General features: G+C 40.9%; 1 protein-coding gene across 3 annotated transcripts in view; it reads left to right on the forward strand.

Moving 5' to 3' along the window:
• LOC133568670 (la-related protein 4B-like) overlaps positions 1-22,171 on the forward strand; it is a 38,174-nt gene that overhangs the window by 1,302 nt on the left and 14,701 nt on the right. For 2 of the 3 annotated variants that reach the window (XM_061920746.1, XM_061920748.1), the window contains exons 2-10: positions 5,786-5,919; positions 19,114-19,267; positions 19,556-19,729; positions 19,815-19,893; positions 20,018-20,154; positions 20,229-20,332; positions 20,427-20,537; positions 21,506-21,559; positions 21,695-21,901. In XM_061920746.1, coding sequence (XP_061776730.1) covers positions 5,839-5,919; positions 19,114-19,267; positions 19,556-19,729; positions 19,815-19,893; positions 20,018-20,154; positions 20,229-20,332; positions 20,427-20,537; positions 21,506-21,559; positions 21,695-21,901 — 1,101 coding nt within the window. In that variant the 5' untranslated portion in view covers positions 5,786-5,838. Of the gene's footprint in view, positions 1-1,603; positions 1,720-5,785; positions 5,920-19,113; positions 19,268-19,555; positions 19,730-19,814; positions 19,894-20,017; positions 20,155-20,228; positions 20,333-20,426; positions 20,538-21,505; positions 21,560-21,694; positions 21,902-22,171 lie in introns of all 3 variants that reach the window. The other variant, XM_061920747.1, reaches the window with a different exon arrangement.

Here is a 22,171-nt window from a genome sequence, read left to right on the forward strand (position 1 = left end):
ATTGCATTGGGACGGATTCAGATGTTTTTAGACACATTTACTAGGATAATTCTGGGAAATCCCTTATCTTTCTATTGTGTTGCTAGTGTTTTAGTGAGTTTAACAGTACCTGATAGTCGGAGGTGTGTGTCCAAAGGGTGTCTTGACGCCAGTGTCTCAGGGAAGTCGACGGCAGCTTTATGGACGGCGCAAGCTCAGCTGATCTCCGGTGAGAAGCGACTTTTTTATCACAATTTTCTCACCGAAACCTGCCGGTTGACATTCAGTCGGGATCTATGTTCGCTTGACCGCTGTGATCCATAGTAAAGCTTCACCTCCGGGAATTTTATACAAGGAATCACCGTGTGTTTGTGTGGCTAAAGGCTAAAGCTTCCCAACTCCATCTTTCCACTTTGACTCCTCCAATATTAATTGAACAAATTGAAAAAGATTCAGTAACACAGATGTCCAAAATACTGTGTAATTATGCGGTTAAAGCAGACAACTTTTAGCTGTGTGTGTGTGCAGGGCTCATATTTCCTAACAGTCCGTGATGTCACGCGTACGCGTCGTCATTACGCAACGTTTTCAAGAAGAAACTCCCGGGAAATTTTAAATTGAAATTTAGTAAACTATAAAGGCCGTATTGGCATGTGTTGCAATGTTAATATTTCATCATTGATATATAAACTACCAGACTGCATGGTGGGTAGTAGTGGCTTTCAGTAGACCTTTAAAATGGACAAACAGACGCCTGTCACGGTGACTGGCTCAGCACAGGTCCCACACACCCTCTGCAGGAGCCCAATGGTTGGGGGGCGTCACCCTCATTCAATGTAAACTTATCAGTTATAAATAAACACAATGACTACTTTATTTTGACTGTGCTGGGACTGCAGCAGCAGGGCGCCAATGAAACACCTGTTGTGCTATGAGGGCTACACTGTGGTTGGTTCAAGGTTCATGTTTATTTGTCACATTCAGACTACACCACAGTGAAATGCTTTTTTTCCATGCTCTTCAGGTATTGCGTACAGTGGGATCCAACACTAGTTGCAGAATCTAATACACTTGTACGGGAGCCTGTAAAGGACTGTATTTTTACCTTAGGAGGATGACTCTGATTATTCACTATTTATGCAAGAATCTAATCTTAAAGGCCTACTCAAATGAGTTTTTCTTATTTAAACAGGTATAGCAGGTCCATTCTATGTGTCATACTTGCTCATTTCACGATATTTCCATATTTTTGCTGAGAGGATTTAGTAGAGAACATCGACGATAAAGTTTGCAACTTTTGGTCGCTAATAAAAAAGCCTTGCCTTTACCGGAAGTAGCAGACGATGTGCGCGTGACGTCACGGGTTGTAGGGCTTTTCACATCCTCACATTGTTTACAATCATAGCCAGCAGCAGCTAGAGCTATTCGGACCGAGAAAGCAACAATTTTCCCATTAATTTGAGTGAGGATGAAAGATTTGTGGATGAGGAAATTTAGAGTGAAGGACTACAAGAAGAAAAAAAAAAGGCGACTGCAGTGGGAGCGATTCAGATGTTATTAGACACATTTACTAGGATAATTCTGAAAAATCCCTTATCTGCCTATTGTGTTGCTATTGTTTTAGTGAGATTAAATAGTACCTGAAAGTCGGAGGGGTGTGGCCACGGGTGTGTTGACGCCAGAGTCTCTGAGGGAAGTCACGGCAGCTGCAGCAGGACGGAAGCTCCGCTGAGGTCTCCGGTAAGAGGCGACTTATTACCACAATTTTCTCACCAAAAACTGCCGGTTGACATGTAGTCGGAATCCATGTTCGCTTGACAGCACTGATCCATTGTAAAGCTTCATCTTCGGGAATTTTAAACAAGGAAACACCGGCTGTGTTTTTGTGGCTAAAGGCTAAAAGCTTCCCACCACCATCTTTCTACTTTGACTTCTCCATTATTAATTGAACAAATTGCAAAAGATCAGCAACACAGATGTCCAGAATACTGTGTAATTATGCGATTAAAGCAGACTACTTATAGCTTGGATTAGGACTGGAAAATAATGTTCGCTACAACCGGTGACGTCAAACGCACGCGTCATCATACCTCGACATTTTCAACATGACACTTTGCAGGAAATTTAAAATTGCAATTTAGTAAACTAAAAAGGCCGTATTGGCATGTATTGCAATGTTAATATTTCATCATTGATATATAAACTATCAGACTGCGTGGTCGGTAGTTGTGGGTTTCAGTAGGCCTTTAAGAGAGAGTGAGAGGAGACGGCTCATACAGTTTAACCATTTACTGTATACCAGATAAACATACAATAATCAGACATTAATTACACTCATACACTTTTCCCCACTCACACGTTACCTCCCCAATAGAACAACCTGCACTAAACCAATCACACAACACACACACACACACAGTCCAACCTGGGCCCCTTGGCTGGGCCAGAAAATTGTCAGTTGCGGTCCTGATGAATCGGTGGTGCACTTAGGGGTGGGTGGTGAGTTCAAACTGCTGGATACAAAGGGGGCGTTGGAGAGGGGGGACACCTCCCGTTGTGGAGTAGAGATGGGGGGGAAGCACGGCCGTGCTTCCTTTAGCACGACTCAGGAGTGGTCTGGAGCGAGAGGAGAACCAGCCTCGTCTTTGGTCACCTCTCTGTCGACTAGTCCGTAAGCGCGTGCAATGGACATGCCAACCTAGCACTGTCCACGTCCCTCGCAGCAATGTAACAACAATAGCAAATAACTAAACTCGCTAAATTGTCCCACACTCGCTCTCCAAATTATACAGTCACCGGGGAGAGGGTCTATATAAGGAACCTAAGTCAAACGTGACTAAACCTGCCATTTGTGAAGTCACGGTGCAGCACACAAACACAAGTGCGAGCTGCGGTTAGCTTACTAGCGGTTAGCGTGCACTTCACGTATACTAGCAACGTGAAGCGCCCAAACGTCCTATACTTTAACTTGTGCTACTGATACACTGCCACTTATAACACTCTGAAATGATAATCTTACTGTGGTGCTTTCTCCGATCTGCAATCGTGGTAAACTGTCTTCCATGTAGAACTACTGACGCTGCACTGCCTGTTAGTGTCGCAGCTCTTTTAACAGTTTATTCTACCAGCTAGCGGAAACGGAACTGCCCGTAACCGTAGCAACCGAAGCCATAGCAACGGTTAAACAACTTAAGTATGCACATTTCAGCTTCCCAAACGACACGTATTAAATATAAATAATAATAATAATAATTCCATAACAGAAATTATCTCCTAACTGTAGAATTTAAAGGAACAATTACACAAACATGCAAACCTTCAGAACAACACTAAATACAAAAAATTGAATAGCTCTGATGTACATTAATTACAAGACAATTAAGTTGCACAATAAGTCACATAAGTTATGGTAGAAGTATCAGTACAAGTAGAAGTGCAGTAGTCAAATACAGTACCAGTGCAATATCAAATAGTGTAACAGTATGTGCAGTATAGCAAGCAACAAATATTAAGGTGTCTACAGTTCTTTAGCAGTTGAGTAATGACAGTAGTATGAACAAGGTAATAGAACAGTATGACTTCTTCATACTCTTGTTTTTACATTATTTTTACATTATTTACAATCATTGAGTGAAGAGTATTTTAGGCCGGTAATTACAGTGGTAAGTAAAGTGATCTTGTGCGTGCGGTTTGTGCAATTGTGATGAGTGTTAATCAGCGGTGCAGTTGAGCAGTCTGATGGCTTGGGGATAGAAGCTCCTCCTGAGTCTCTCCGTGAGACTCCGGTAGCGCTTGCCTGACTGAAGCAGTGAGAAGAGGCAGTTGCTTGGGTGGCTAGAGTTCCTCACAATCCTCTTGGCCTTGAATCTACACCGCCTGGTGTAGATGTTGCAGAAGGTTGGGAACACACCTCCGATGGTGCGCTCGGCTGATCTGGCCACTCTCTGCAGTCTGTTGCGGTCGTGTGCGGTGCTATCCCCCTACCAGGAGGTAATGTTTCCAGTCATGACAGTCTCTGTTGTGCTATTAGAGAATGTTGTGTATAAACTAGGGCTGGGCGATATGACCTTTTTTAATACCTCGATATTTGTAGGCTATATCGCGATACACAATATATATCTCGATATTTTGCCTTAGCCTTGAATTAACACTGGATACATATAATCACAGCAGTATGATGATTCTATGTGTCTACATTAAAACATTGTTGTTCATGCTGCATTAATATATGCTACTTTTAAACGTTCATGCAGGGAAGGAAATCACAACTAAGGCAATAACCAAAACTGTATTTATTAAAGTTATTAAGCAGTGGCACACACATTCATGTCATTTCCAAAACAGAAAGTGCAAGATTGTCAGAGACATTTTAAAACAAGCTATTTGTGCAACTTTGTGCAAGATGTCACTAAGATGACATATCAATACAACACTAAATTAAAGTGCACTTTTTGTACAGAACGCCACTAAAATAGTTTAAAACAAATAAAGTGCACTTTTTTGCAGAAGTTCGTGGGCGTGTCACACCGAACGGAGATGTTGACAGGCGGAGTAAACACTATTCATTCTTTTCAAATGATGCTACATATTAGCAGTAATACTACTTTTGGTAACAACGCTTTAGCACCGCATTTCACAAATTACGGTTGTCTGTTCGACATATTCCCACTTGAAGCCAAACCACCGCCAGACGATGGACCCCCTGCTGTTTTTCTTGGGAGTTCTTCCTTCATTTGTTACCAGATTCGCACCTCCTTTCTCTCGTATTACCACTCGCACGGCATCACAGCTAACGTTACCCATGCTGCTGCCTCTCTGCTCCGCGAGGGCGTATACGTATGTGATGTATGACGTGACAGTTTGTGACGTATGTAAGTGCGCTTGCTGTCTGTGAGAAGGAGAGACAAAAAGGAGTGGGAAGAGCCTGTAGTGTTATGACGGCAGCTAAAAGTAACTGCGTGAGAACGTATACTCGAATATCACGATATAGTCATTTTCTGTATCGCACAGAGACAAACCCGCGATATATCGCCCAGCCCTTGTTTAAATGAAATGATAACATATTCCGGTTAATGTTCAAACCTCCATGGCACTGATGGTTTGTTGGTGTGTGTGGGGATGATGTGATGTGTTCTGGTTAAAGTGCACATCACATTGTTGACATCTTGAACTTAGTGCTATGATTTGAACATATAAATAGCAAATAAGTTTGGAGTGTTGGCTTTGACTCAATCTGTGCCTCATAAACTTTTGAATGATGCTTCCTCCGGCAACTCCAATTAACAGTCATTAATGCATAAGCACTACATGTGTATAAAGCGATGTGAAGCGGACAGATAGTTCGTAAATGTCATTTCAACAGGTCGTAAAGGTTTTTTTTTGGACGGCTGACACAATCGAACCTAGTTTATTGCAGTGACACACACGCACGCACACAAACACTTCCACTATGTTTGGCAAGGAGTATGTGGGTCAAAGGTGAACAACTTTACAGTAACACCATTCTTGTTCCTGCTTTGTTTGCAAACACAGCGCCTCCCCGCCCCCCTCGATTGTTGTGCTCGACTATCGCATGCTTATAAACAATCCAGCAACAAACATTTTAACGAGCAAGCTTTTACCAAAGGAAATACAGTTGTAGACATTCCATCAAAATCCCATAATGAAGTGGAGAGGCAATATTTTAACAGTCTAATCTCAACACTAGTGTCATTTGGTCACTAGTTCTTAGCTTGCTTCCCATCTTCTCAATGCTGATGTTATGATGCAGTAACGGGCCTTTTTTGTCCCTTGTGGCGTTCCGTAGCTTCCTTGGTGACACAGAGACTTCTCCCTGAGGAGCCAAAAAGCAGACGGCTCATGACTTCTGACCAGGACACAAAAGTTGTAGCTGAACCACAGGTGCAGCAAGTACAGGAGGCTAAAGAGAACTCTCATTTGGTAAGTTGTACTGCTTTTGCAAGGTCGAGCCACTGTGCGCTAATACTTAAATATTGGAATGTGGAAGATTGGTTGTGGGCGGTGAGGATTTTTTTGTCTAGTGTTTTCTATTTCAGCTCATTAATGTTTGTATTTACTCCCCTTCTGCCAGTCAATTACCTCTGAGCTTAGCATACTTTTTTAACTATCAGGAATTGTTGTAAAGCTGCATACTTGATTGATGTTTGCATGAGAAGCTTTAAACAAAGCTGTTTGTATGTGTGCGTAACGGGTAATACAACACCAAACAACTGCCTTGTAATTACCTTGTGTGTGTGCGTAAGATAGGATACACTGTAGAGCGTCACAACACATTTTCATGTCACCTGATGGATGTCATATGAGTCATGACATTTCGTAGCGCAATCAGGAGATTTTTCCCACTGACAAGACGTTTAGAAAAGGCGTTTCCACAAGTCACGGTGGTGCTCAGCTCCTTCCACCAAGACTGGAAAATGGATATACGGTAATATGTGTTCCAACACTTGGTTTGAAAAAAATCTACCCCAGGCTCAATGTGTAGTATTATTATTATTATTATTATTATTATTATTATTACCAGTAGTAGTAGCAGTAGTGTAAACACTTCAGTGTTTCTCATACATATAACTCTCCTACATATATATATATATTTATGACTGATCGCCACAATAAACCACAGAAAGATTTGGTGTCCATTTCTCCCCCCAGACCCCATAAAAAATTTTTTCTGACTGAGTCTTTTTGCCCACGCTCACAAACCCATTTTAATGGGGACTTTCTGTGTAGCTTGTTATTTCACCTCCGTATAGTAGATGGCATTTTGACTCTGCTTTTCAACACAAATATACCACAGCTGACTTGGTCGTGCATCGTAATGCAGATCGATTTAGTAATATAGTAATATATCAGATGTACAATTTAATGTATGTTATCTTTAAAATAGGTGCACACCTACTACACGGAGCCCAAGAAACATGAATGTTTTTAATTGGTTGCGCACACAAGTGTCTAAATTAAACCAACACTGGTAAAAACTTTGAGTTATTAAATAGAATATACAATACTTTCTTATAATGCATATACATATAGTTTTGCATCATACTGAGCCACATATACATTCCCGGTACTGTGGGAAGCACTTTTACTCTAGGTTTTAGCGTAGCCAATTGTGATGCGATTGCACCTCTTTAGTGACAATTAGCAAAGAGCGTCGGCATGGACAAGGTACACGGAGATAAATGAGTGTATATCGGACACTTCGGTCTCTCAAGACAGATTCTCGCTCATCCGTGCAGACTGGATATTGGCCAAGAGCTAGTGGGCAGCCTCGGACTTAGTCTGCTCTTTTGGTTGCTTTGTTGGGTCTGTTTCTGTCTCTGGAAATGCGGCCACCGACTCCAGCAGACGATGGCTGCAGTACTGCAGAAGCCAGTGCTGTGTACAGTATGTGGGTGTTGAAATATTGTTTTTGTTTTGTTTTTGTTATTTGTATATGCATGGTGCAGTTGCATATGCGCAGTATGTATTATTGATTGCTCTTTTGGTGTTTTTTTTTGTTCTACTTTGTAGCCGTATGTAGAAAAGGCGCCGCTGAAGTGGCAGTAGCTTTGTGCACTTTTATGTCCTTGATGCGTCCCTTTTGTTTTAATGTCTTTTTTTTTGTGGATTTTTTTTATCTGCACTGCAACAACATAATTTCCCCATTGTGTGATGAATGAAGTCTATTCTATATTTATGCCTTTGCTGACAACAAATTTTGCTTTACAATACATTGACCTATAAGTAATTGCCAATAAACGGTTTTGTCAGCATCATTTTGAGACCAAATTACTTATTATGATTGGAAGGTAAACTTTTAAATATCCAATTTGAATAAAACAAACAAATAACAATGAAATATACTCTGTTAGCAAAATTTGGCACTTGAATCAAAATCACAGCAAAAGCAATAAAATAGGTTCTGTTTCTGTTAAGGAGGGTGTGGGGAACTTCACAACCAGGATAATGAATAAAATAGCTAAATGAAGTTATTGTGACCAAAATAATCACAGTTGCCATTATTATTGCGGTAATGTTGAATAAGCTCAAAAAGTACCTGTATACACACATTAAAATCTTTTAACCAAGTTTTTTTTTTTTTGTTAGATAAATAGCTACACAATATACTTTCTTGACAGAGGAAACATTAAATACTGCTCTGGCTTTATACAAGTCATATTTTTATTTGTGTTTATAAATATGTTTATCTTCTTACATTTGAATTTGCACACGTTTTAGAATGTTTTTTTTAAGAAATGCAAATTGGGTGATCAGTTCGTTTAACTTCCGGTTGATGTGACGTCATGCGAGTTATTTTTCTGTTGAACGGACGTTTGTCTGTTTCAACGGGACACTATAGTTTGTATCGATTACTTTGTACGAAGACAGCATTTTCGTTATGTTCAATGTGTATACTGTAACATAGTAGTTTATACAGCAATGTGCAGATTGTGAAGTGATTTTTCTTAATGGGGCTTCACGGTGGAAGAGGGGTTAGTGCTTCTGCCTCACAATACGAAGGTCCTGAGTAGTCCTGGGTTCGATCCTGGGCTCGGAATCTTTCTGTGTGGAGTCTGCATGTCCTCCCCGTAAATGCGTGGGTTCCCTCCGGGTACTCTGGTTTCCTCCCACTTCCAAAGATATGCTGGGGATAGGTTGATTGGCAACACTAAATTGGCCCAAGTGTGTGAATGTTGTCTGTCTATCTGTGTTGGCCCTGTGATAAGGTGGCGACTTGTCCAGGGTGTACGGCGCCTTCCACCCGATTGTAGCTGAGATAGGCAACAGCACCCCCCGCGACCCCAAAGGAAACAAGCGGTAGAAAATGGATGGATGCATGTTTCGTAATGGGAAAATATTTGAATGTCTTTCGTTTTCATGTTAGCATTGAAGCTAGCTAGAAAGCTAACGCTTGACCTTAAGTTTAGTAAGCTGCAATTATCAACCACGGTTTTTCAATGATTTTAATTGAATACTAACTGATGGGAGTTCTCCAGCGGTTATTATTACAGTTTATGTGCTGGAGTACTCATGCCTGCAGCTTCTGCAAAGTGTGACCGCTCTGCCCCTTGCAGCCTGTAACAGCGAATGCATATGGCGATTATCAACGTGGGAAAAGTTTTTTAATGTTAAAGATGGTAATGTTTTTGGTCTGCATGGTGATGGGGCTTAGTGCTCATACACAACGGCCTCTGGCGTGGATGGTGGTGCACTTCACAGGGTCGTTCTCTGATGCCACACTTGTAAAAGTGGTTAATATGCAGAGGAGCCTGCCTTTTAATTGTTACTATCGCCAACGATCATCCTCATTTAGTCGTGGCAGCTGAAATCGCAATCGTGGTTAAAATAAATGATAAATGGGTTGTACTTGTAGAGCGCTTTTCTACCTTCAAGTTACTCAAAGCGCTTTGACACTACTTCCACATTGACCCATTCACACACACATTCACACACTGATAGAAGGAGCGGACATGCAAGGCGCTAACCAGCACCCATCAGGAGCAAGGGTGAAGTGTCTTGCTCAGGACACAACGGACGTGACGAGGTTGGTACTAGGTGGGGATTGAACCAGGGACCCTCGGGTTGCGCACGGCCTCTCTTCCACTGCGCCACGCCGTCCCGGGCGTGTGCAGCCTTTCATTCACGCCTTTCACCATTGAAAACGTCATACTCAAATCTACTTTACGTACACACTATTCGTTCTATGTTTATAACACTGGTTGTAGTATTTAGCTTTTATTGTATGTTTTTGTTGTATTTAGCTGTTAGCACTTTCATTGCGAGTTTACTGACCGATATAAAAGAGAACTAAATACTACTTTATTTTAGAAATTTCAACAGCGAGAGATGCGTGTACTACCCAGTCTGCCCCACAGCTATAGGATAGAGAAAAAACATGAGCTTGTTGACTATGATGCGGAACAATGACTATTTTCCCAATTTGTGACGTCCCAAATTATTCACATTACAAACAAGCTTGTTAGGCAGAAATAGGAAGAAAGGCAAGATTTTTTAAATAAATATCTCTGCAATGCTTCCACGGTGTGATTTCAAATTTTTGGGACTTATGCAGATCTCAAATACACAACAGGAGGTACTAATAGGTAAGAAAAATGGTTTTCCATAATAGAGCCACTTTAATGTATTTTGTAGTCCCGTATTTTTCCGACTATAAGGCGCACTTAAAATCCTTTAATGTTCTCAAACAAATTAACGGTGCGCTTTATAACCTGGTGTGCCTAATCCATCCATCCATCCATCCATCCATCCATCTTCTTCCGCTCATCCGAAGTCAGGTCGCGGGGGCAGCAGTCTAAGCAGGGATGCCCAGACTTCCTTCTCCCCAGCCACTTCGTCAAGCTCTTGCCGGGGGATCCCGAGGCGTTCCCAGGCCAGCCAGGAGATATAGTCTTCCCAATGCGTCCTGGGTCTTCCCCGGGTCCTCCTACCGGTCGGACCTAGGGAGGCGTTCGGGTGGCATCCTGACCAGATGCCCGAACCACCTCATCTGGCTCCTCTCGATGTGGAGGAGCAGCGGCTTTACTTTGAGCTCCTCCCGGATGGCAGAGCTTCTCACCCTATCTCTAAGGGAGAGCCCCGCCACCCAGCGGAGGAAACTCATTTCGGCCGCTTGTACCCGTGATCTTGTCCTTTCGGTCATGAGCCAAAACTCATGACCATAGGTGAAGATGGGAATGTAGATCGACCGGTAAATTGAGAGCTTTGTCTTCCGGTTCAGCTCCTTCTTCACCACAACGGATCGATACAGCGTCCGCATTACTGAAGACGCCTGTCGATCTCACAATCCACTCTTCCCTCACTCGTGAACAAGGTACTTGAACTCCTCCACTTGGAGCAAGATCTCCTCCCCAACCCGGAGATGCGCCTAATGTACACTTATTCTGGTTGTGCTTATCGGCCTCTAAGCAATTTTATTTGGTACATGGTGTAATAAGTGTGACCACTAGATGTAGGTCACACAAGAGATAAATGTGGACTCTCGGTTGACACCTGTTCAACAAATGACACTAGTAAGTAAGCAAACAACACCAAAACTTTGATGATACATTGAGAATATAGAGCATTACACACAGCGCTCAAAAAACTGTCAAATGTTTTAGTACAACTTTGGTAACCTATTAAGCCGCACCGCTCGAAAAATTACGTTGTTAGGCGTTCTGTGCTTTGACATATGGTATTATTATAGTGTGTGCATATAAGGGCACCAAAATGGCACCTATCAGGAGACATTATCTGACGATTTGTTTTGCAATATTATGCAAGACTAACATTTTTTTTACTTATTGGTACCTGGTGTTTTTGAGAATTGGAAAGAATTCCACTTTCAAAGCTTCAACAATTAGTTTCCTCAGTTACCAAACGTTTGAGTGTTGTTAAAAGAAAAGGTGATGTAACACAGTGGAATATGTCCTTTCCCAACTACTTTGGCACGTGTTGCAGCCATGAAATTCTAAGTTAGTTATTGTTTGCCCAAAAAAATAAAGTTTATGAGTTTGAACATCAAATATCTTATCTTTGTAGTGCATTCAATTGAAGATGGGTTGAAAAGGATTTGCAAATCATTGTATTCCGTTTACATCTAACACAATTTCCCAACTCATACAAAAACGGGGTTTGTATTTTGTAACAGATTTGAGATATTTTTAAAATTTAAATGTACGGTACATTGAATCCAATTGAATCAGGATACATATGAATCAAAATCGAATCCTTTTGGGGAAGTTGGCCCTAATAGCTGTTGTAATTTTAATTACAATAAGCATGTTGATGATACTTTTCGTATTGTTACATCCTTAAATTCACTGTTACAAACACATGCAGTGCAGATACAATAGATTGCAATATACTATAAATGTGTCCACTTGTTATTCACAAAGCAGATGACAAATTGTAAACATGACCATTTAGAGATAGAAATGTCAAGGTGTCATTGAAATAAAAAATGTTCAGTTTATAAAAAAACCCCACAACAACAACAGTGTGTAGACCTGTTCTATATTAAAATTGATCTTTAATTGACTTATGTTGTTGTGATATCTAAATATTTAATAAAGTTACCTTAATCGATTTTGTGGACCCTTTGTGTAATGGTTGTTGCAGTATGCTGTACACACTGTTACATGCTCTCGTTTAAACTGGAAAGGAGGTGCAATCCAACGATGTTAAGCACCAGCACTATGGAGGAGGAATGTGATCAGCTTACAAGTCCACTCCCTTGTTAGGCTTCCTATTAACTTTTGATTGAAGCTATGGCAGCTAAAGTCAACTCTGGTGTTTGGAGCGGTGAATGTTGAACACACACAAGGCTTCCCATCGGCATGACTTCTACAAACTCATGTGATGGGAGAAAAGTGAGCAGATGGTTGAAAGGTATAGGTGAAAAAAATATAAAAATAAGGACAGCGGAAAGAGCCTGCTGTCTTTTTCCATTGTCATTTACACATGTTCAAAATGGGAAAGAAGATTGGCAGCACAAAGGAGAGTGTAAACTTCCTCTGCTGGTGTCTATTGGGCTGATGCTTCCAGCTCTTTCCAAGACAAATTTACTTGTGCAAACACAGTCAGAGAACCAAAATACTCCGGGATGTTTTATTAGGAAAATACCTGAATGTTCATGTTTCTGCCTGAATAGGAATCTGAATTGTTTATTTAACTGCACCGATGATAGGCAGACAAAGACAAATCTAAATAGTTTTGTTCCCTCTCATTCAAGAGTATTGGCTTTGCATTAAAGCAAGCAGTGAAATCATTTTTGTGCGTCACAGGCTACAGTCTGGTGACACTAACAGTAAGTCATCTATGCCCTCAGCTCATCTCTTCCCAAAATGCTGACTCTATAAAAGATCAGGCTAACATTTGAGCATTTACAAAGGTCTTGCAGTCCACAAGGTATGTTCCCTGATGTAGGACTGCCTTAACCTAAAGGGAGGATCCAAGGCTGAGGGGGTTTGAGGACCCCTCATCCCCCGATCCCTACCGGCCCCCGAAATCACAGTTTGGGGGAAAAAATAAAGCCTTGATTTTAATCAAAAGAACAGCAACTATTCAAAAACATAATTCCTTTTAAAAATAATTTTGTTAATGAATACATCTCCTTTGCAACAAGCGCATGCACGTCTGTGCGAATGTAACAGAGGCCAGTCAACTTCAAGAATAGTGCTGGCGATCTGGGAGATTGCCTGTGCTTTTGTCTCAGGAGATAGCACTCCCGCTTCTGAAATCGGCAACCTGGGTTCGTGCCCTGGTCAAATCAATAGGAAAAACAATGCAGCCGAGCCAACGAGTACACAATCGCTACACAAAGCAGAGCTGTCTTTGATTGACAGCCATGAACACCAATCATTGCATGATATAGTTACGGGTGATTTTGAGATCAACACTGTATTTAAGAATTTCCATGCATCCCTCTCCTCATCTGCTCAATGTTCTACTTCTGAGCTTGATAATTTATTTTGCCAATCTGGATATCCCCTCTGTTGATCAGTCTATCGCAGTAGAGTTATAGAGACCTATTACTGCTGTGGAATTAAATGTTGCAACGTTATCACGGCAAAATGGAAAATCCTTGGGACCTGACGGCTATCCTCCCAAATTATCCATCCATCCATCCATTTACTACCGCTTGTCCCGTTTGGGATCGTGTAGGGTGCTGGAGCATATCCTTTTTTTCATTCGGCTCTGAAGGCAGCGTACACCCTGGACAAGTCGCCACCTCATCACAGGGCCAACAGAGATAGACCGACAACATTCACATTCACACACCTAGATTTTTTTTTTTTAACTAGCCCTCCAAATATTGGACATGTACAATGAATCATTTTAATCTGGCCGTCTCCTGCAGACGCTTAACCAAGCTTCAATTTCTTTCCTATGGAAAAAAAGCAAGGACCCTTTTTCATGCACTTAGTATCGTCCTATTAGTCTGTTGAATGTGGAATTAAATGATCTAAACTATTGGTATTACATCTAGATACCCCTCTGCCATTAATGTGCATCAAAGTTAGGTCATTCGCAATAGGCACTCCTTTTCCTAATCTTTGACGTCTTTTCCATATATGATATGATGTACCAACTCTTAACACTGAAGAGGCAGAGGTATCTGTGGATGCTGAAAAGACATTTGACCGAGTGGAGTGGAATTATTTTTACATGTCCGGGAGAGATTCGGCGTTGGTAACGGTTTTATTTAATGGGTTAAGCTTAGGGCCAGGCGATATGGCCGAAAACTATGTTCCGATTCCTTTTTATATATATATATTGATTTATATATATCATTTTTGATACTCTTTGTGACTTATTTAAGCCTGCCAATAAATACAGTAAACAATTTCCAACTTACCAAGGGTGGTATTTATCAGTGGAGAGAGTGTTTAGTAGCCTGGTAAGATGAGCACTGCTAAGGTAATATAATAATATAAGTAGATTTGAAGGTCATTGCAGATTTGATACACGAGATGGCAATAGTGTATAAGCTATTGAAAACTACACAGTAGTTTAGGAAGTAACTAATTAAACCGTCACATTGGAAGTATCAGGTTGTTACCACACTGTTTACAATAAAACCAACAAAACTAAAGACACGTTTTTGTTATTGAGTTGATATATCAATATATTACAGTTCCTCTTCTCACTCCATGCAGTGAAACTTCAGAAATACGGCGCAACCACACTTGTGTTACGAGAGTTGCGTGCGTGCGTGCGTGCGTTTGTGTGTGTGTGCTCAGTGCCACTTCCTGTTTCGTTCCATATTAATCACCTGAGGCCTCGGTCAGGACACATACCGGTATAAACGCCGGCAGGGCTGCCCCCGAGCGCATTGCCGGCGTTTTTGCTTTTACCATTGAGTCTCGGTCAATAGCACTTTATAACAACCTGCTTATTACGAGCATATGTGGACACAATGTGCAGGTGAAGGTCTCTCTACGCTGATGACCTGCGTCTACATGTCTCTGACATCTCCGCCTCGGTAAAGCTGCCTTGAATACTCTCCAGGCTTTTGGATATGTGTCTGGTTACAAATTAAACTTAGATAAAAGTGAAATATTCCCTATAAATTTTGCTGCTAAGAATTATTCTCTTCACAATTTTCCAATTTTAAAATTGCCTCGCAAAGTTTCATACAAACGCTTGCAGAACTTCATAAAGCCAACTTTGTTTCACTGTCCATGGAGATGATTGCTGGTCCTTACTTAAATTTGTCTACAGCGGCTTGTGTGAACTCTGTTGAAATTAATATACTACTACGATTTCCCTATGTGTTCCAGTGTATACCACCTTTCCCCCCAAGTCCGTTTCGTAAGATAAATAGTGTAGCCCGAATGCAGCCAAGATAGGCTCCAGCAACCCCCTGACCCTGAAAAGGGACAATCGGTAGAAAATGGATGGATAGTTGGAGATTTAGGACTTTATTTGTATTGTACTGTATTTCTGTTAACTGTCAAAAAAATTTAATTAATAAATGTTTAAAAAGGGCTTCACGGTGGCAGAGGGGTTAGTGCGTCTGCCTCACAATACGAAGTTCCTGCAGTCCTGGGTTCAAATCCAGGCTCGGGATCTTTCTGTGTGGAGTTTGCATGTTCTCCCCGTGAATGCGTGGGTTCCCTCCGGGTACTCCGGCTTCCTCCCACTTCCAAAGACATGCACCTGGGGATAGGTTGATTGGCAACACTAAATTGGCCCTAGTGTGTGAATGTGAGTGTGAATGTTGTCTGTCTATCTGTGTTGGCCCTGCGATGAGGTGGCGACTTGTCCAGGGTGTACCCTGCCTTCCGCCCGATTGTAGCTGAGATAGGCGCCAGCGCCCCCCGCGACCCCGAAAGGGAATAAGCGGTAGAAATGGATGGATGTTTAAAAAAAAAAAATGAACACCAAACATTGCATTCCGCCGTCAAAATCAGGGCACCTGGACTTCAGCCCAGGTAAGCCTGCGCATTGAAGCAGCCCTGCCCTGATGTTGTTGTTTGTTTTCATGACAATCAGCTGGGACAAAGTGTCCATTTTTAAATAAATTGGCACTCAGACATTCAATAAGCATGCGACTAGAGGTGCAACAACATCACGGGTGAAAACATTTTAAAGTGTGGTAATTTGTCCTCTTATTCTTGTTAAAACATGAGTTAGTACCTTGGTCCTTTTGCAAAGTAGATCTTGTTATCTCTGATATGGGAGCAATTAAAGCAGGGAATAACGGACATCTGGAGGATGCGGTCTCAACTTGGTAAGAGTTGGCTTGTACCTTGCTAGCTCGCTAACAAGTTGTGTGAACAATAACTTACTTTTATTTTAGCCAGAGGCTGCCAGCTACAATTTGTCTAAATCAATTAAAGTACATTTTGTCAGGAACTTCAGGTGTAAACAGCTTAAATTTGCAGTGCAATAAAGAAAGGCAAATGACGTATGTCAAACCCACACACAAACGCAGGCACGCGCGCACACACACACATACACACTCTCACACACACACACACACACACACAAACCAATGCGCTGTTATAATAAAAGATCAAACATACAATCTAATAGATAGCTAAAGTGTTCAGAATTAATCAATGTTAAAAGCCTAACCATGGATGAGGGTTGAAAATTTAGCCTATGGCTGGAAGCTTTATGTACTTTGACATCGGGTACCTATGGGTAGAAATGTTTAATTGTACTGTTCCTGTCAAATAATGAATAAAATAAATTTCTATATATTGAGTCTACTTGATTGATTAACTCTATTTCCTGGTATTTTTAGCAATCATCAAAACATTTATATTGTGCAGCTTTGTACACACATGACAAATTTGTCCTTTCTGTTTGAGGAAGTTGGATATTTTTGTTCTTTGTTTTTATTCAGAATCAGAATTGGCTTGATCGGCCACATATGTTAAACAAACTAAGAATTTTACTTCGTAGACTGTTCAATGCAAGAAACAAAGACAGATTTGCTATTTTAACTCCTTTTTACATTAAAATGCATACGTGGATTTTGTTCAGCAGTACGTACTGCCTGTTCTTGTTTTTAAATGGACAAAAATGTAGTATTTATTTTTTATTTTTGTGACCGCCGAATAAGCAGCATAGTTGCAGTATAAATAAATATGTATGAAAGAGTTAGTCATCTTGGTTGTTAGTAAGCACATGCCTAAAAATAACTCAAGCTGAATTTAAATGTTGATTGCTAAATAAGAGCCACTGAATATGTGTACGCTTTGTAATCTAAAAAGCCGAGTAATAGTTAAGATAGTTAATGGTTAGTTGACAATCAAAATAGTTGTTAGTTGCAGCCCTACTTCTGAGCTGCCAGATCCGGTCAGCCTCTCGGAGTGGAGGCAGAAAGAACATTGAGATGTGATGGTAAAACGTTTTAGAAACATGTGGCTATGAGCGCTGGAGTCATGAGTTGTCTGCTGCCGCTTGCAGAGATACGTGTCTCTGGAGATATGACTTATAGATAGTTGCGTGTAGCCTTAAACACACTCCACAGGGACCGCCAGGTCTGTTCTGCCTTAGAACTTGAATAAAATCCTGGCTCTTTCCACAGTGCTGGTCATACATTGCCGTTGTGCTTAATGCCTGCAGTCCTGAAAAAGCCTGCTCACTGACTCTGCCTTTAGACCTAAGTCCTGTACATCACTGAAGGCCAATTCACAGCACTTTACATATACTTTTCTGGGGCTTATATTATCCAAATTATAGTATTACTATAACTTTTTACAATACAATATAGGTCATATTTGAATTTGAAACATAATTGTGTTTTTACTTATTTCCCAAAAATGTTTTTGACTTTTCAGTGAAGCTCTGCAAGGTTCTTTGAATGCTTTCAGGGTTTCCCCCTAGATTGCCAATGTACTTGTGGCAGTGGGGACGTGACTAGGGGCATGGTGGGGTGTGTTCAACAGGACTTTGTCACATAACTTCCACTATTGCCGCAGATGTAGAAGTTTTCTATAAAAAGGCTAACAAATGTTATAAATACATTTAAAAACAAATCTTTTAATTATTAAATAATCTGTGATGTTGGCACGTTGTGTAATTCGTAAATAAAAACAGAATACAATAATTTACAAATCCTTTTCAACTTATATTCAATTCAATAGACCCCAAAGACCAGATATTTCATGTTCCAACTGAGAAACTTTTATTTTTTTTTGCAAATAATCATTACCTTAGAATTTAATTGCAGCAACACATAGCAAAAAAGTTGGCACAGGGGCCTTTTTACCACCATGTTATATCATATTTCCTTTTAACAACACTCTGTAAACGTTTGGGAACTGAGGAGACCAATTTTTGAAGCTTTTCAGGTGGAATTCTTTTCCATTCTTGCTTGATGTACAACTTAAGTTCTTCAACAGTGCGGGGTCTGCGTTGTGGTATTTTAGGCTTCATTTTGCGCCACACATTTTCAGTGGGAGACAGGTCTGGACTACAGGCAGGTCAGTCTAGTACCCGCACTTTTTTACTATGAAACCACGCTGTTGTAACACGAGGCTTTGCATTGTCTTGTTGAAATAAGCAGGGGCGTCCATGATAACGTTGCTTGGACGTGAGAAACACAATTCAAATTCGAATTGATTTTTTCCCACACCCCTATTACATACTATACACACTGTATAGTTTGTATCCATTATTTCTTGAGTTAAAAGGGAACTGCACTTTTTTGGAACGTTGCCTATCGGCGTTACCGCAGGGAACACGATTTTTTGCTCTACCAGCATATGATGAAGCATATGTAGCACTTTGCTTCACTGGAATCATGGTGCGGGATGAGGAAAGGCGGTTGTGGTGTTTATTTTAATGTTAATATGCTTACAATGATATGCATAGTTATAGTTATAACATTTTTGTACACAAATTATACAATATATAGTCACAATGGAAAGTGGGGGGGTGTGCAAAATATATTTTTCTTCTTAGAGGGGGCGTAACATATATCCATTCATACAATGTATTACTTAATTTGTTTACACATAAAAAAACCTAATAATAATAATAATAATATACCAATAATATCAATAATAACAATAATAAATGCGTGTATTGTACGAATGGGGAAAAGGTTAGTGTACCTCTTCTCCTCACACTAGTTCTGGCCATTCTGAGTCACAGCTTGTGCTCTCTCTCTAGGAATCTGCCAAGGTTTCAGACCTTAACCCCAATGCGAAAGCATGGGCCAACCACATGTTTAGCCTGGACCCCAGCGGGAGTGCTGACAACTCTAATGCGGCCTTGCAGCCATGGAAAGAAGGTTGCGAGAGTTCTGCCGATCCCGGCCCACAAGGTTAGCCTGCCATTTGTGTTGCCCATGATGTTTACTCGAGTACAGTGGTTTTTAACTGGTGGATCCATTTTCAGTGGGTTGCAGGTCTACATGACAGCAACATGGAACATTTAAATACAACAATTGTTGAATCTCTTTACCATCCTTAGCACTTTCGATGATTATTTTAAACAACTGTAGCACCACTACATGAAGTGGTGTATAAATGAGCTAATTACATGCGTAAAGATGTTCCATGCAGCTTTTTCCACATTGTTAATCCACAATCTTTGTCTCTTGTTGTTTCAGGCGATGAAGCTAATGTAGAAAAGGCTTTCAAGGATCCCTTGCTAACTGACCCAGATGAACCCCCACCGGCTCAAGTGATGTTGGCCCAGTCTCCCCCAGCGGCAGCCATCACCCTGGAGCACTCTGAGACGTCTTACCTAGAGTTCCCTGAGTCGGGGCTGCCTGCACCAACAGGTCGGCTAGTGAGGCAGAAGTTACAGGACATATTTTAGATTGTCATTTGACTTGCATGTTAAACATGACCTTCTGTGTTTCACAGTTAGTGAACCCCAGCCAGAGAATCCCCAGGAAGGTTTAAGAGAACACTTGAAGAAGACATTGGAATTTTGTCTTTCCCGGTGAGTCTTTTTGACATATTTTCTTCCCAATTTGCATTGCATTGTTATTTTGGTTAGCCTATTTTTCGGTCACACACATTCAAAGTCTAAGCAAACCTCCCGATGCTCCTTCTTGGTTCTTCAGGGAGAATTTGGCCAGTGACATATACCTCATCTCACAAATGGACAGCGACCAGTATGTGCCAATCGTGACGGTGGCCAACCTGGATCACATCAAAAAGCTTAGCACTGACGTGGAGCTGATTGTGGATATTCTTCGCTGTGAGTGTAACCGTGTGAGCTGAGCAAACATCACGTGACTTGTTAATGTTGATATCCTTCTCTTTTGCCCCCAGCTTTGCCATTGGTCCAGGTGGATGAGAAAGGGGAGAAGGTGCGACCCAATCAGAACCGCTGCATCGTGATCCTGAGAGAGGTTTCTGAGAGCACGCCCATAGAGGTCAGTGGACCTGCACGAAGGGATCACCCAGATGTGCATATCTTTTGTTGGTGCCTCAATCCATGCATTGATTTTCTTCTGTTCTGTTGCACAGGAGGTGGAGGCTCTTTTTAAAGGAGACAGCCTACCCAAGTTCATCAACTGTGAATTTGCCAATAACGACAACTGGTTCATCACCTTTGAGTCAGAAGCAGATGCACAACAGGTATAATTGTAAAAAAACACTTTATTTTCTGTCATTGACAAGTTCAGTCCCCATCACAGCATCAAACATTTCTTCTTTAATAAAAAGCTGAGAGCACTTGACTATTTTGTGAGCAAATTTCTTAAAGGGGTCACATTATGAACATTTTCTGCATTTAAAACACTTCCTTGTGGTCTACATAACATGTGATGATGGTTCTTTGGTCAAAATTTTGCATAGATTATGTATTATAGACCATCTTCAAAGCTACTTTCTAACCGTTTTTTCTTTTTGTGGCCGGTCTTATTTAGATGCCTCCATTTTGACTGCATGTTCTCCCCGTCAACCATGTTGTAGTTTTTACCACTTCCATATGGAGTATACTGACAGATAAGTTAGAACTATATACGCTACTTTTGCATTATAAATGGCTACATTGGAGGATGCATGTGCATGTATCAGCCAGTCTGCCCCTCAAATAGAGGATAGAGAAAATTAAGAAACTTGCTGAGTACTTCAGACTACTTGCGCAAAGCTCTTCAGATAAAACTTAACTATATATGGAGCTAACCACTGACGTCACCAATGGGGAAACACGTCACAAATTGGTCAAATTCCAAACGTTCCAAGGAGTTGTGAAAGAAGACACGATTGTTTTGATTTAAAAATGTTTGGGACTTTGTACAAATCCCAAATATACAAAAACTGGTACTTATGGTTTGTATTCAGTCACGGTACTTCTTTGTGAAAGTGAAAAACGATTGTCAACCAAGCCAAGATTGCTGTTGTGTAGCAAGCAGCGCGCAAACTCGAGCACGCAAGGGGCTAAGATCTTCCTGTAAAAGCAGATACGAGCAACAAATCAAACTATGCAATGGAAGAGATCCCTATACTTTGTCAAAAAACAACCTCTACACTTTGACATAGCATATATATATGTCTGTTGGTAACTTTGAATTAAAATTGACCAAAACCTTTTCTTGATGAAGGCTTATCAGTATCTCCGTGAGGAGGTGAAGACCTTTCAAGGGAAGCCTATCAAGGTGAGTTCTTTAAGGTATTGTTTCCTTTTCATAGTAGTAGTAATAGTCATAGTGCTACTGTGCTATACTGAATTATAAACTATAATGTGTGAAGAAAGGTTGATTGTAGTTTGTGATGGAGTTCCTATCTTGCAGGCAAGGATAAAGGCGAAAGCAATCGCTATCAACACTTTCATGCCAAAGAATGGTTACAGGCCAGTGGAGGTGAACCCATACGCTCAGCAACGCTACACGTCTTACTACATCCCACCCGTCTACAGCCCACAGCAGCAGTTCCCACTGTACAGCCTTATCACTCCACAGGCCTGGTCGACCGCACCCAGTTTCATCGATCCCGCACTGGTAAGAAGATGAAGAATCCGAACCACAACAGGGAGGCCAATGCTTTTATTGTAATTTGAAGGAAACTGCACTTTTTTTGGAGTTTTGCCTAACGTTCAAATCAATATGAGAGTCAAGAAGACAAACGTTTTTTTTTTCGCTTTCTAACATGTAAAAAATGGTGTTGTAGGTAGCTGGAAATGCAGGTAATGGAAGCAACATTTCTACCTCTAAATCACTTCAAAAATGCATTCAAAAACCGTCAACCATTTTTCATTTAAGTTCGTAACA

This window comes from Nerophis ophidion, linkage group LG14 (genome assembly GCF_033978795.1).
Source record: "Nerophis ophidion isolate RoL-2023_Sa linkage group LG14, RoL_Noph_v1.0, whole genome shotgun sequence".
NCBI classification, from domain to species: domain Eukaryota; kingdom Metazoa; phylum Chordata; class Actinopteri; order Syngnathiformes; family Syngnathidae; genus Nerophis; species Nerophis ophidion.